Below are 15,131 nucleotides of genomic sequence, written 5' to 3' on the forward strand. Positions count from 1 at the left end.
TAAAACCCAGTCTCATCCCGCCAAGTGTTAAGTCAAGTCAGGTTTGCTGGTTTTAAACTTCCACTTGGTTTGGGGTTGGTTTTGTTATTATCCACCCAAGCTGTCCTCAGGAGCCCAGTGGTGAGCAGTGCTGCTCTGACCAGTATGAGCATCCCTAAGGACTTTGGCCTCATCCTTGGGAATGGGAGATGTCCACACAACCCCCAACTCATTTCCGGCCACAATTTGGAAAAGATGCACTTTGGGGAGAGACAGTGGCACTCTCCTGTCTGTGAGCCTGAACAGGACAGATCAAAATGAGCTCTGTGTCAGAGAGAAGGAAACTGGGCAGTTGCTGTGGATGTTTGCTTCCTGGCAAGCTCATCCATGTTTGTTCCCTGCTCCCTCCACGGGCCAGCCCTGGGGTGGGCACCATGCAGGGGCAAAGAAGGAGCCTGGGGGTGCCAGTGAGGCCCCAGGGGCACGGGGGCATGGGGGCACGGCTGTCACAGCACCAGCTGTGCAGAGAGCAGAGCTGAGCAGGGTGAGGGGACCAGCACAGCGGGCAGAGCTCGCCCTGAGCTACAACACCAGCAGCTCCTGAGGGCTAGGGAGAAAAAGCACGTAATTGACCCCCCACCAAGGGAATACACAGAATTTTGTACAATTCTGCATGTAACACATGCTGTGGATCCCCCTCCCCAGGCTGCCAGGGGCCAGGCCTGAAAGGCCCAGGAGCCACTGGGAGGGTGCAGCCATTTTCTGTAGCGCTAAGCGATCGCCAAGCTTTGTGTTACACTGAACTAAAGACTACCCTGGTGTGACTCAAACTTCTACTGTAAACCTACAGAAGTAAATATATTTAGTCAGAGTACACGTTAATATCGCCACAAATAATACCAATATAACATTATTGTACTACACGCATGTTTATCAGACTACGCTCAGAAGATAAGGTATTATTAAACTGGAAAGTAAACACAGATGTCAGGAGTTTTAAATTAGACTTTAATAATTGTCAAAATAGGAAATTGAACAACAACAACAGAGTCAGTGGTAATAGATTGTGATGCCATTTAGCTGAATAGCAATGCAATATTGAGTACACTATAACAATATACAGGGGGAAACACTAAAACTAAAAACCACACTTCAAGGAGAAAAGCAAGCACAAAAGGTTCATTCAATTATTTATTTATTTTTAAGCCTCTGTGGTTCACCAGCTATATGGCACAAAAAGCTGGCAATGGCCAGTTTTTCTGGAATTGCTTCAGGAGTTTGTAATATTGGTAGTAATTTCCTTGTAAGTGTAGCCTTAATCTGTCATGTAAACAGGATAAACAGATTTAGCCTGAACTGGGCAGATGCTATACAGCTGTCAATGCACCACTTTTCTGCTTCATACTGTGCTTAGGGCTTTTATAGGGCTACTTTTTGCACAGGCAGGTAGCAATAGGACAAGAAGCCTAAAACTTTAGTCTAAAACTAAAAGGAGAGAGATTTAGATTAAATGCCAAGGAGAAATTCTTTACTGAGAGAGTGGTCAGACACTGGGAACAGGTTGCCCAGAGCAACTGTGCATGTCCCATCCCTGGAAGTGTTCAAGGCCAGGTTGGATGGGGCTTTCAGGAACCTGGAATAGTGGAATGTGTCCCTGCCCACAGCAGGGGGGTTGGAACAAGATGATCTTTTAGTTGCCTTCCAACCAAAGCCTTTCTGTGATTCTAGAGTGTATATTATATCATTTACATGCTGAATTGGGACTGCAGATTTATTTTACCTAGTGACCCTATCCTAAATCCCCATAGCATGTTCACAGCCTGACTGGGCTAAATTAAAATTCAATCTTATTTCTTCAAAATTTCTCTACCTTTATACATACTTCTATGAACAAGATTTTTTTGCTCACCTTAGACAAAGTTTCCCAATAATCAGCTTTAATCAATTCTAATAAGTCAGTGACATTGTTGCAGACAACAAAGTAATTAGAAAACCCCTAAAATTTAAAAATCTGTTTGGTATTGGTACAAAGAAACAAGTTGAAATGTTCTGAAGGCTGGAAGGATACAAGCCAGCAGCTGCAGAACAGGAGTTCACAAGATCTCCTGTGGATCCCCAGATGCCAGGGGTGACCAGAACATTGGTCAAGGATGTCAGGCTGGAGACAGAGGCTCAACATGCAGCAACCAGACAGGCTCTGAGCCCCACAGGGCAAACCACAAAGATTGCTGCCAGGTCTTACAAGGAGGGCCACTGAGGGCTCCTTCCCATGCAGAATCAGGGGAGGGCAGCAGCAATGCCCTCTGTTCTTCCTATATCTCCTGACTATGAAGAAGAAAAGGGTGCTCTTTGCTGCCGTTAGCCCAAACCATGCACATACTGGCCAGGCTACCACTGCACACAAGACAGCTGCTGAGGGCACACAGAACTCATAGGTCAGCCTCTTCACTGCTGAAGACATAAATTTAAGTCTCTCCCTCTGTAACAGGGCTAGTTATAATGACACTCAAGGAAATATAATTGTCTTTGAGATCTCCACTCCTCTGTCAAATTTAATTGCAACTGATCTACACATTCTAAAGCTATTAGAAAGAGCATGACAGACAATGAACATAGACTGCAAAACACTTGTAAGTCCTGTTTTCATAGGTCATAGGAAAACCATACAATTCTGAAGGTTATTTTAATATTTAATATATATAAAATAGTGTTTTCCCCATTCACATTCAGTTTTTATGGATACTGATATTGCTAGCTTCAAGCATTCAAAAATATCAGTCAGACCCACATTCCTCGAAATATTCTCATTAAATAATTGGGATTCTTCTTAATTCTGTCTCATTTTGATACATGTATGTAGGTATCTTGCTTTCAACTTCTGTGGAAGTAGGATTCAAAAATTCAGAATTGCTAGAAATAAAGCTCAGAGTATATGATCTAAATTTTAGCTTAAGTGACATTATGACCATGCACAAGAGCCAGTGACAGTAAACAAGTTTAAGTGATTGGACAATGCCAGTTTAAACCACAACTTCAGCCATCAGCTTCAGACTTTTCCTATTTCTCAAAAACTGAAAAAATGGAATTGTTAGTCCCATGCATAGCAATCTTATACAACACAGAAGAAACAGAGCACAGGCCCATTCAATTAATGTGTTTATCTGAATAAACCCGCAACTGACTTAGAAAAAAAATGAAGCATCTAATATGCCTCACAATGCACTTTTTGTTGTATAAACTCAGATTGCACTATCTTGCTGCCCAGTAAAGTCTCTCAGTGTTTTAGCACATTCTAGATTATAAAATAGGGAAAAGGCACGCAAAATGGTTATACGGTTTTTTTTGCATTCTTGTTTTCTGAAGATACACACATACTTCTATCAAACTAAGTTTAGCCTCAAAAATCAATACACCTTATGTATTAAATAGTGATTATTCCATTCTTGAAAATGACCCAATAGTAAAAATAGAAACTTTCTTACCTTTGCAATGATTACTTCTTTTTTCAAAATCTTCATAGCATAGTATTTGCCACTAGCCTTCTCTCGGACCAGGATAACTTTGCCAAACGTGCCTTTGCCCAGTAGTTTTAAGTAATCAAAATCATTCATTGTCTATAAGGAACAAAGAACAAGGATTAGCAAGACTTAGGTTATCCAGGTCCAATACATAACCAAACCCTGTTACCGATAGAATAAAAACAGTTTACAAAAATAGGCCCAATTCTGTGATAAAGTTTGTAATCACAGAATTGTTTAGGTTAAGAAAGACCCTTAAGATCATCCAGTCCTGCTGTTAACCAAACACTACCAAGTCTGCCACTAAACAGGTCCCTAAAGGCCACATCTACATGTCTTTTAAATAGCTACAGGGATAGTGACTCTGCCACTTCCCTGGGCAGCCTGTTTCAATGCTTGACGACTCTTTCAATGAAGAAATTTTTCCTAATATCCACTCTAAACCTCTCCTGAAGCAACTTGAGGCACTTTCTTTCATTCTTCTTACTTGGGGAAAGAGAACAATCCGCCTCCTCTTGCTATACCCTCCCTTCAGGCAGTTGTGGAGAACAGTAAGGTCCCCTCTTTCTCAAGGCTAAGCATGCCCAGCTCCCTCAGCTGCTCCTCATAAGACTTTGCCCTGGACACTTCACCATCTCCATTGCCCCTCTCTGGATACACTAGAGCATTGATCAGATCACTGAACCTTTCCTCTTGGATTATGGGGGTTTCATTCTGCTTCCCCTCCCTGTATTCCAGTTTGGGGAGGGGCTGAGTGCCCAGAGAACACTGCTCTTGCTACTCTTCACCAAGGCAAAGAAGGCAGCTAGCTGCTGTCATTAAATCAGCAGGATAAATCATTCAGTAGTATTAATATAATGCTCAAAAGCCAAGTACTGCAAACACTTTTATTTTTATGAAGCACACACAGGACAAGGCCTTAGCCTAAAGCAGCATTTCAAGAATGCACCACATTTAAGAAAGTTCATGAACTCCTGCATTACCAGGGACACACAAACATGGTGTATCAGTAGGTTTTGCATAACACTAACCACTGCACTGATGGCTTTTTTGAAACATAGACAATCCTAACTGAAATGTCGTACCTGTAAGACTTTACAGCAGCCTTTTCATTATAATTAGACTTTTTAAAACTTCAATAGAGATTACAATTATACGGTATTTACATTAATCAATCTGGCTCTGGAAAGAAGGAGGTGGCAAGTTTTCATCTTTCCTGTGACTCTTACTGCCCTAGTTTTGCAGGTTAAACACAGTACATCCAAGAGCTGGTTCCATCCACAGACAAATCGAGTCTCGTAGGTTTATCAGCTCAGCTGGCATGCCACACATGGTAAGAGTATGACCAGATGATCTCAGATCCCAAAGCAGTATAGCCACTTTCTGGAGTCAATAATCCTCTTACTTTTGCAAGTTCATTTCACAGCCATTTCAGAAACATCAGCTCCATGGTCTATGCAGATGCAAAGATGAGGATGTATAGAAAAAAGAGAACAATACTGAGAACACAGTGACTGCACAGGGCTGCCTTGAATTGACAGCAGAATTTACTTGGCCAATCACTGGGTGCTTCTACAGCACGTCTTTCATTCTGCTGTGTTAGTGGCTTGGTTGCAGCACCACAAAACCATTTTGTTTTGAGTTTTGCAACTGGAGAAAAGCAGCTACAAATTCTGAAAGGAAATACCCTCACCTATTCTTGTTATAGCACTGGCCTGCAGCATCAATGACCTTTCTTCCTTTGAGAAAAGCACACCTCAAAACATTTTTAAAGAGTAATTATACTTTGAGTCTCAGTATTGCAAAGTTAAACGTACTTAATCCTGCTTTGTGAGTGAAAAAGATCATCCCTTATCTTTCATCTTCTCAATGCCTCTTTTTATCTCTAGTCATGGCCTCAGGCAGTTGTGTTGAATACTGCTCTTCTGGATAAAATTCTACTTGTAGTTTCCACAAGAGAATTAGTACTTTCCTTATCTCTACCAGAAATACCTCTTAACACTGCCTACATATTTCACACACATTCCAGGTGTAGAGGCATTGGGCATATCCCTGGTGTGTGACTGCAAATAGCAGCAGCAAAATATATTCACTCAGGTGAGAGAAAAAAGGGCAAAACCACCTTCTGAAATTATTTATTCCTTTAAGCTCAAGTGCATGATACTATTACTGTGGATCTGAATTTGCTGTTGACAAACTCTGAAAGCAATTTATGCAGTTGTTCACTCAGAGTCAGTTTGCAATGTGCTCACATACAAGGCTGAAGTTCCATCAACCACATCAATGCACAATTCCTCAGCTTTTAAGTGTTCAACCTGCAACTTCAAAGCTGCAAAAGGTCTTCAACACTGCATTTAACACCTGGATACCTGGGTGTTTCAAAGCTTCATTAAGAAGAGGGTGCTTCCCATATATCAATTCTAGCTGCATCAATAGGAATTAAATCTTTTTCCCATCTAACTGTTGATTGGTAGCTTCTAAGCCAACTAACCTTGATGCTCACACAAACATTTTACAGTAACAGATCTTGCTTTGCTTCTCAAACCACCTCACATCAGGAGGAACAAAACTGCATTTATCCCAGCAAGAAATATGAGTAACAGAGATTTCAAAGGCTCAGTATAATTTTTACCTAAAGCAAACTCATTTTACACAACTGAATGTAAAGTTAAAGTTTATTACTACAGACAAATCTTTGAAGAGTCAGTTTTTCCAAAACCTACTCTAATGTGTGATAACCTGCAGTGCATGATGTAGTATGCGAAGCTGTGATCACAACATTGTGTGGCTCCTCGTTTTCAATCAACTAAAGGTAAGACTTCTCAATGATCACTTTCAGTTCAATACTTTGGGAAGTCAGGTTACCTGCACCATGGCTCTGTGACAACCATCAAGCAGAAAACAATTGCCTTTGAGCAAAAGCAGTGAATATTGACAAAAAAACATGAAAAATTAAAAATGCATTCAAAACACAATTCAAGTAGAAGAAGAGTAATTCAGGGCAGAATCCTTCAGTCATAAGCTATTGTGCTCCCTGACAAACAATGGCTGACAGCTTTATTGATAAAAAATACTGAGCTGTGACTGAATGACTGTGAGTTGAGTGACTGTAACAATCTATCCCTTTACCAGTCACAAATTTATGAGATCACATGCAACCTTAGAGGACTAACTTCTCCAACACTTCTGATTTTCTCTAAGACATTGGACTTAGAGAGTGACCATCAGAGTCTGAATTAAACCAGGTCAGAAAAACTGCCCTTTGCCCATACACAGAAGGAGGATCCTGGCTCAACTGATCACAGACATGGATTTGACACTAAGGGCAGCAAGTCAAACTGAAAGACTGATTTGCCCAAAATTTGCTTACATAATGTTCAGCAAAGCAGTCATGAATCTAGATGCAAGCTCAGTGAAAACAAGTTAAAAATACATGTATATTTATAAGAGAAAGGTAATAGGTTTGCAAGATTTTGAGCCATGGCTTAACAGCACATTATGGCTGTAGTGTTAGTTCTAAGAATAAAGTCTCCTGATGCTCTCATTCCTTAGAAGCTTAGCAGAAGGCTTAGAGATGATACGCAGTACAGGGTAACTCAAAAAGTCTGCCAAAGAACACAAGACCTTGGGAGATAAAAACACAGATGCCATAGCTAGGGGTGTACTGAAAACTGGTGGAAAAATGGAAATACTTCCTAAACCTGAAGGAAGATGGTAACTTTGGAGGCTCCCATAAGATTGGATTCTTTCTCTTTCATGATTTTCCCTAGTTTTTCATTCCTAATGTACTCCAAGTTTTGAATATTTTCTTCATTACATTACTTTTAGACTTCCTCTGAAAAATCTGTTCTTTATTCATCCTGCATCCTGCAAATCAAATTTGTAAACAAAGAAAAAGCAATGAAGCCACAGGAAACTGCACTAACCTAAAAAACACGATGTTCAGCTTTCTATAAAACCTTTTTACTCCCCTAAGGAAATATCTGTTGACCATCTAAACACATCATCCCCTATGGATGATCTGCTCACCAAAATACACCCTAATGTAGGTGTTGAAAATTCCTTCCAAAGAAACTAAATTTTTTTTTAATTCCTGATATGCACAATTGTGCACATCCACATTAGACCATGTGGATTTTTTATCTGATTTCCTCAGAGAAAAACTCTACTAAGAAGTAATAGTACAGCAATAAGTAAAAGTAGTTGGCTAAGAATTTTGAGTATTACAAATTTTAGTGATGTGTAAAACTTGAATTGCACATTGACACCATTTTAAAAAATTGGGGAAAACGAGAGGTGCTTGTGGTTCTTCCAGCTAATCTAAGCAGGGATGTAGCTGTCATGTTTATTCAAATCAAGTTTCACATCCTAAAGGCTGTTTTCTTTTCGCTACCTTTTCAGAGAAGAACAGGCCCAACTCCTCTCTGTCTTGTCTCTTAATCTGATTATGCTCTTCTACTCATATGTATACCATCTGGTGCATGCACAAGCAAAATTCACTGGGCTTAGATGTAAAATCAGGTGACAAAACAAGCTTTTGTCAAAAAAGGACACATTGTGTAAAAATCCCTGAAAGGAAAGAAATCCAATACAAAAAAAAAATCAATAAAAATGCATTAATTCATTATAACTGAAATGGTTCTGAATACATTAACAACTACGAAAGATTAAACAACAGCTTTTCAGAGACATTTCTACAAAAGAGAAACAGTTTCTAAAAGACCCATTTTTCACAGTCCAATGAAGTTGGAGGCATTGGCAATTCCCTGTCATAGTGGTCACTTCACATTTTTTATTTCAAAAACTTCTGAGCATCTTTCACTAACATCTTCCAACAGATAGAAATCTGCTGTGGGATTCTGAGTTTTGGCTCTATTATTTCTATTTTCTTTTTTTTTTTTTTTTTTTTTTTACTTTATTACCTTTTTATTTATCTTTTTTTCCTAGTTCTGCTATTTTGCTCTGTTATTAGATGTTGAACATCAACATTCTTCATTTCACCTTTGTTCTATAGTTTGCTTTTTGCTGCCAAAGCCATTAAATATTTGCTTTTGGTTGCCAAAGCCATTAAATTTTCCGTAGCCCTGCCCATACACTGTCCCAGCATATTATTGCAGCATTTCTTAAAGCACAAGTGGCAAGACAGAAACAAAACTGATCCTCCTACCCCTGTTCCCACAACCCCTTTTGCTGAATGGGAAAACACACTGCACTGTGGACAAGGAGAGCACATTCCAGATAAACTCCTTGTATCAGACAGCATTAATTTTGACACCTGGAAAACAAGTGTTGTTACGCAGTGGTTTTGTACTCCACTAAGAGGATACACAGGCTTGGAACACTGCTCAGATCTTTAACAGAGCAGCCCCAAATCCCTTCCACATAATCACACTGCCTTTCACAAGGCTGACACATCTTAAACACTGGCTCTGTCTCACTGCCACTTATATTTTACCCTGGAGCACAGTCATTAAATATCCATGCCATCAGGCTAAAGGTTTACAGTCAGCCTGACAATATATATTCAGAGCATTGTTACAGCTCTATATAATTGATTTTAACTTTTTCTATAGTAGACAAAGGTTAGAAATTTGTACACAATGTAACTGCATAAAAAGAACTCTGTTTGGACAGCAAACTCAAGTTCCTGAAAATTAGGACATGCTAGAACTAAAGTTACCTATGGCATCTTTTTTATATTCTGAAGGGTATAGCTCTCAGCCCTGACTTTTCTATGGTTCTTGCTTCATGTATCACAACAAACAAAACACACTCTATTAGTAAATAGAGAAATGTTCACCATTTCTTGTATTGTTTATCACTCAAAGGCATTCAGTTACGTGAGCTATAAGACTGTTTTGCTCTGTTACCAGACTTATACTTAGTTTTCTACAGGTTTTACTTCTAGCTAGAAAAATAAAGTCAGTCCTATGTAAACTGGTTATTATTTTTTCATGCAATTTCAGTGAATTTCTTGAGTCATGTCAACTCTGTATAGCAAATAAGGGACATGAGTTTGAGGAGACAGATGAGCAAACTTTGAGTGGCATCAGATCTTTAAAACATGCTCTTGGCTGTGTGTTTAACCTGCTGACTCTGGAGATGCAACCACAAGTATGTTATAGGCAGCAATGTTCGTGTTCCTACTCAGACCAAAAGCTGTAAAGGACCACAGAAAAATGAAATGCTGTTTTCTTTAATTCATTGAAAACTAAAGCAAAGTTATTTCCCAAGTTAGCAAAACCCAAGGTCATTAAAAGCCAGATCCTGCTAGCCTTTCTCATGCAAATCACCTAATTTGTACTGGGTATTATTTGCATGAGAAAAGAGGCAAAAGTACTTGTCTAAAGAAAATATTTTATTACCATACTTTCTAAAATAGCAAACAAACAAAAGGATGAAAAAATAGTCAAACAGTAAGAAGAATGTTAGGATGTGCCTGAATGGCTGAACTTTGTTTTTCAGAAGTGCCATATCACCTTAACCAATAAACAAAACTAGAGCAGTTCAGCTTTATTGAAATAAATAAGTACTTTGATCTTATATTACGCTGAAATTTCTGCTGAAATACTATTCCCTGCATATTGGTTTACCTGACTAGACCATTCTCAAAAGTTATTTTTTAAGGTCATTACCTTTCTTTTATGATGGGTTGTTGAAGCATCCATCTCTTCTTCTCCTATATTGTCTATCTGAGAAGTTGGACTACAGTTCATCCTCTCCTCTTCTTGCCTCTGAAGTCTGTCTGCTACAGCCTGGATTGCTTCTGTCCATTCTTCCCTATCATGAACAAGCCAACACCTCTATCAGAAACTCAAAAAATGTATTGCATAATTCATAAAGCTTTTCACATGCTACATTGCTTCAATGTTCAATGTTCTTATGTTACACAGCAGAAGACTCATATTAAATCAATCACTTCAATTTCCTTCCAATTCTTGCATTTTCTTAAATGGGGTGAAGTTGACCAGAAAGGATCACTATATGAGTAACTTCAAGAATTATCAGCTTCTGATTCTCTAAGTGTTAGTGGAAACTTGAAAACACTTGTTCCAGGTATAATACACCCATGAGCACAGATGTCACTTCTTATGGAGTAGTATCTCATAATAATAACTTACTATTTTAAGAGGGGTTTTGGTATTCCCCCTCCCTTCAAGACATTTTCAGAGGAAAAAAAAAATAAGATTTATTAAACCATATCATATGTTCAAGTCTTTGTCTCTCTCCTTTTAAAACTCAACTTACAGGCTTTTTCACAAATTTCCCTCAAAAAAGGCACTCCAAGATACTAAATTCCTACAAGCATCCTAAAAACCTGTGGCTGCACTGAGGGACAGGCCCAGATGATGGTTCCTGTGGAGGGACAAGCAGGGCCAGCAGAGCAGCACAGACACACCAAGCAGCCCTTGAGCAGGTCACAGCCCCACACCAAGCACGCTACCTGCTGCCTCTTGCTCAGCCAGAAAGGAATATGGGATATTTTGGTGGTATTTACTACTGAATGCAGAGTGAGCTACTACACTGCACAAAAAAAAAGACAGGGTGGAGACATGGTACCAAGGTAGAATTAAAAAACCTCTAAGTGAAATAACAGAAAAAGCAAAGCTGTTGGTTATTTACTGATACAAAAAATGATAGCCAGATCATAGTACTGGTCTCAAAAGGACAGATGTCCACAGCAGGAAGATTCAGTGCATCTAATAGTAGACAGAGTATAGAAAATTTGAGTGCATTATCCCATATCTCCTCCATTCATTAAAAACACTTTTTGGTGCATTAAAAAGTTAATTCTTAAGCGTTTATGAATGTTTACCGAAACAAGAAAAACTAATAAGCCAACACAAAATAAATTATAATAAGCATGCTGCTTTCTGTGCCAAAAGAAAGAAGCACATTAGGACTAGTAAGACAGCAAGGCTGGAAATATTTCAATCTAGGCTTTGGATGTTCAAAATTTAACACTTCAGAGACATATCATGACATAGTTTTGGCTTATTTGAACACACTCATCCCACCTACTCGCAGGCAACTCTTCTTACTCTAGTTATGAGCTCAGATAATATTTTACAGAAGCTGACTTAAAAATCTTTAACTAACTGCTCAGAATGTCACAGTTCCAAGTGCTGATTGCTGTGCAGGCCCAGCAGAGACTCTGCTGAGGTTTCTGCACAAGGATTGTGAAAAGGGAAACAAGAACAAAAACCTCACCGTTCCTCTGGAGTGTCTACATGGAACGTCCTCTCTATGACCGTGGTCCACTGAAGACATCTGATAATGAATGTGTTCGGCTTTGGTCGCTCTGTTTTCATTAGCTGACATTCTAGACAAACACATGACATTGCCTTTTTTATATATTGCCAGTTAACAGGTGAAAAGCAAACAAAACCACTTAGATGAAATTCATTCAGCTTATATATCCTCATCCAGAATCAATCCAGCACACAAGGAAATACAGAACAGCAATACAACCACAGGTTTGAACAAAAGGTAAAAGGTAACAATAAAGCAGGTGAAGAAAGCAGTCAGAGGAATTGATGGAATTTGTATCACTGTCCATATAAAAATGCCATCTCCATTTGTTAACTTGGTCTGTGTTATGAGGCTAAGTAGAATATTAGATCCTGGATTGCTATAGCATGCCAAGGAAACAGCAGTAGCCACTGGCATATTTTTCCATCTGCACCCAGCAGGAGGAATATGACATTTTCCCTTCAATGGTAACCATGTCACAATTACTGATAGTACTGTCACTTCAGGGTAAGGTTTATTATAAAATAGCCTAAGAAAATTCAGATGTTTAAATTAGTCTGATTATTAAATATAGAACAACCCCACACACACACTACCAGTGGGGCTGCCCCAGGAAATCATCTAATTCTCTTTGTGCCCTAGGGCAGAATCAGATCTACCTATGCTATTTCTTGTAAGTATTTCTCTACACCCTTTCTAAAATCCCCAAAAAGTACTAATTTCAAAATGCTTGTGAGCAAACTATTCTATCCTACTATAAATAAATTAACTATTTTTATTGCTGTAAGATTTTTCCTAGGATTTAATGCAACTCTTCCTATAATTTCAGCATACTGTTTCTTGCCCTTTTGACTAAATTACTTCATCTTTCCAGCAGCCATCCCTTTTAGACATTTGAACACTGCTTTATCTCTTTTCAGTCTTAAGTCAGTTCAATCCATGTGTCCCTCACCAGCTGTGCTTTCAGATCCAAGATCTTCCTTTATCCCACAACTCCAGACATATTTCAGACCACCCATTACTCCTCTGTGGCAGGGCCACACTGGTGATTCAGGCAATGGTTCAGCATTGCTGTGTATTAGTTCTACGATGTTGCACCAAACATTACAGCTGCAAAACTCTGACAATCTAAAACTCCTTATTCATGCAAATACATTTAAACATTTTTGAGAAGCTGAGGTTACTCTGTCAAAAGTGTTACTCGTTTTCCTGCAGCTACCACAGCGTAGACACAAACCATCACATCTCATGTCTGGAATATTATCACTTGTTCAAAGCCGATCCAGATCAAATGTGTGTGTGTGTGATCTAAAATGATTCATCAGGTTCACAAATCAATCAATAATGATATGGTAAATGAATTCCTGTTCACCTACAATCTGCTGTAACTTCTTTTTGATATAGTTACCACCTACCAGTTGACCCACACCTTTTACTTATGCAGCTTACTCTTCTTTATTCCAGTTAATGTCAACGCTTTGCAGAAGTCATATGACATGTACCACTTAACAAGGCATGCTTTCCTTTCACAGAAATAAATTATTTTGGCTTGACATATTTTCTCTTGACAAATTCAGGATCCTGAAACCTCAACTATCATCTACTGCAATTTTTTTATTTGAAAAAACAAAGAAGTGTGGAAGTGGATATGTCTATCAATAGTATTTTTTTCTGCAGCTTAGCAGAACACCTCAGAAGCTTCACAGACACAGGTATGAGAAATAAAAGGAGTGAATATTGTCCTGTGCACAGGTGTATTCCTTGATGAACAAATCTATATATTCACCATACATCTATAAATTATTATGTAAGTCAGATTGCTCACTGTCAGGAACAGAGATGACATTCCATTTAACAAACATTTCATTAAAAATGAGAAACAGTAGTTCACCCTCATTGCTTACACATGCTCTGCTAGGTCTTGGATGAAATGAGAACCATCCTCAACACGGAGAAGAAAGTTCTACAGCAGGATGGACACAGGAAGAGGGAGTTTAACACAAAAGTTGGAAGGGAAACAAGGCAGATAGAAGCATGATAAGAGTAGAGCTGCTTAGGGTACTTAACCAGGGTTGTAGCCCAGTGCAATTATCCATGACATCAAAGAAACCCCCATCCCCAGGGGTATGGTTGAAGTCCAGCTACAATCACAGTGACAGTGAAGGGAAGGTTAACAGGCTTTTTTTTAACTCCCTCAGCTGAATTTCCAAGGAACATGTGGGGCTACCTTCCTAGCAGAAGAGACTAGAAGCATTGTCTGCTCTAAGATTATATCATCTTACTCCTGACAAAACCATCCTCTCATCTTTAATCCTATCACACTTCAATCATGTAGGCTGAAATTTTCTTTACTGGGTGTCTGCCTAAAGCTGCACACTGCTGGAAAATGCTGCTTTTGGAGAAGAGACTTAAAACTTGGCAAATCAAGACCTTTGATATCCTTTTAGTATTCCTGTGAAAATGAAAGGCATCTGGCCACACTACATGTGGGAGGGATAAGAGTGCAGTGGGAGGAGGGTAAAAAATTACAGTAACAATTACTAAAGCATAAAATCATTGAAAAGTCTAGGCATTGAGTATAATCCAGAGACTATAGCTATCTACTGCCTCTCCATATGCTAAATTGAAAGCATTTCACTTATATTCATAATGCCTTACCCTCTTCTTCAGACAGTATGACAAAGAATGTACTTCACTGAGGCAAAATCCAATGGAGAAAGATGGCATACAGCAAGCTATTTACAGGAGAGCTGTTATGAACAAAAGATGAGGGAATAAAGGGAGGAAAGTGGTAATAGGACAAGAAAAAGACTGGAATCTATATCAGAAAGAAAAGTATGGGAATAGCTAGAATATAGCCAAACTGGAGTACCTAGTTTAGAGAAAGGAAGGTGGGAAAAGCTGCCAGGGAGAAACATGAGCTGACTGTGTTAGGACAGTCTGAAGGAAAAAAGGTGCAGAGACAAACCTGCATTATAATCTGTACCAATCAAAAAGCACATCCTCTCCAATGCCTCTGATGGAACTGAAGATTTTGAATTCCACCATTTATTTTCTCTTTGTCAATACAGACAAATATGCATACATTTAAATTGCGTTATTTAAGTTTTCCAACTCATGTATGAAAAAAATGGAACTAATAGAATTACATCTGCTTATGACCAAATGCTATGTATAATATGGTCCTCACCTATATATGTATAAAATATATATAGTATAGTATATGTAATATATAGTTATATATTATAGTTATAGTATATTATATACAGTTTATAATATATATTATATAATAGGCATATAGTATATATAATATACTATAGAAAGTAATAAATATATACATTGGTATGTACTTCAAGTAAATCTGTATCTAATATACTACTT

The 15,131-nt window shown here is 38.6% G+C and overlaps 1 protein-coding gene across 2 annotated transcripts in view; it reads right to left on the reverse strand.

Annotated features, from left to right (window-relative positions):
• Positions 1-15,131, reverse strand: part of AKT3 (AKT serine/threonine kinase 3) — a 150,667-nt gene that overhangs the window by 48,068 nt on the left and 87,468 nt on the right. For both annotated transcript variants that reach the window (XM_058021474.1, XM_058021473.1), the window contains exons 4-6: positions 11,709-11,820; positions 10,133-10,277; positions 3,462-3,593 (exon numbers count right to left, since the gene is read on the reverse strand). In XM_058021474.1, the coding sequence (XP_057877457.1) occupies positions 3,462-3,593; positions 10,133-10,277; positions 11,709-11,820 (389 nt within the window). The remainder of the gene's footprint in view (positions 1-3,461; positions 3,594-10,132; positions 10,278-11,708; positions 11,821-15,131) is intronic.

Source organism: Melospiza georgiana, chromosome 3, assembly GCF_028018845.1.
Source record: "Melospiza georgiana isolate bMelGeo1 chromosome 3, bMelGeo1.pri, whole genome shotgun sequence".
Lineage (NCBI taxonomy): Eukaryota > Metazoa > Chordata > Aves > Passeriformes > Passerellidae > Melospiza > Melospiza georgiana.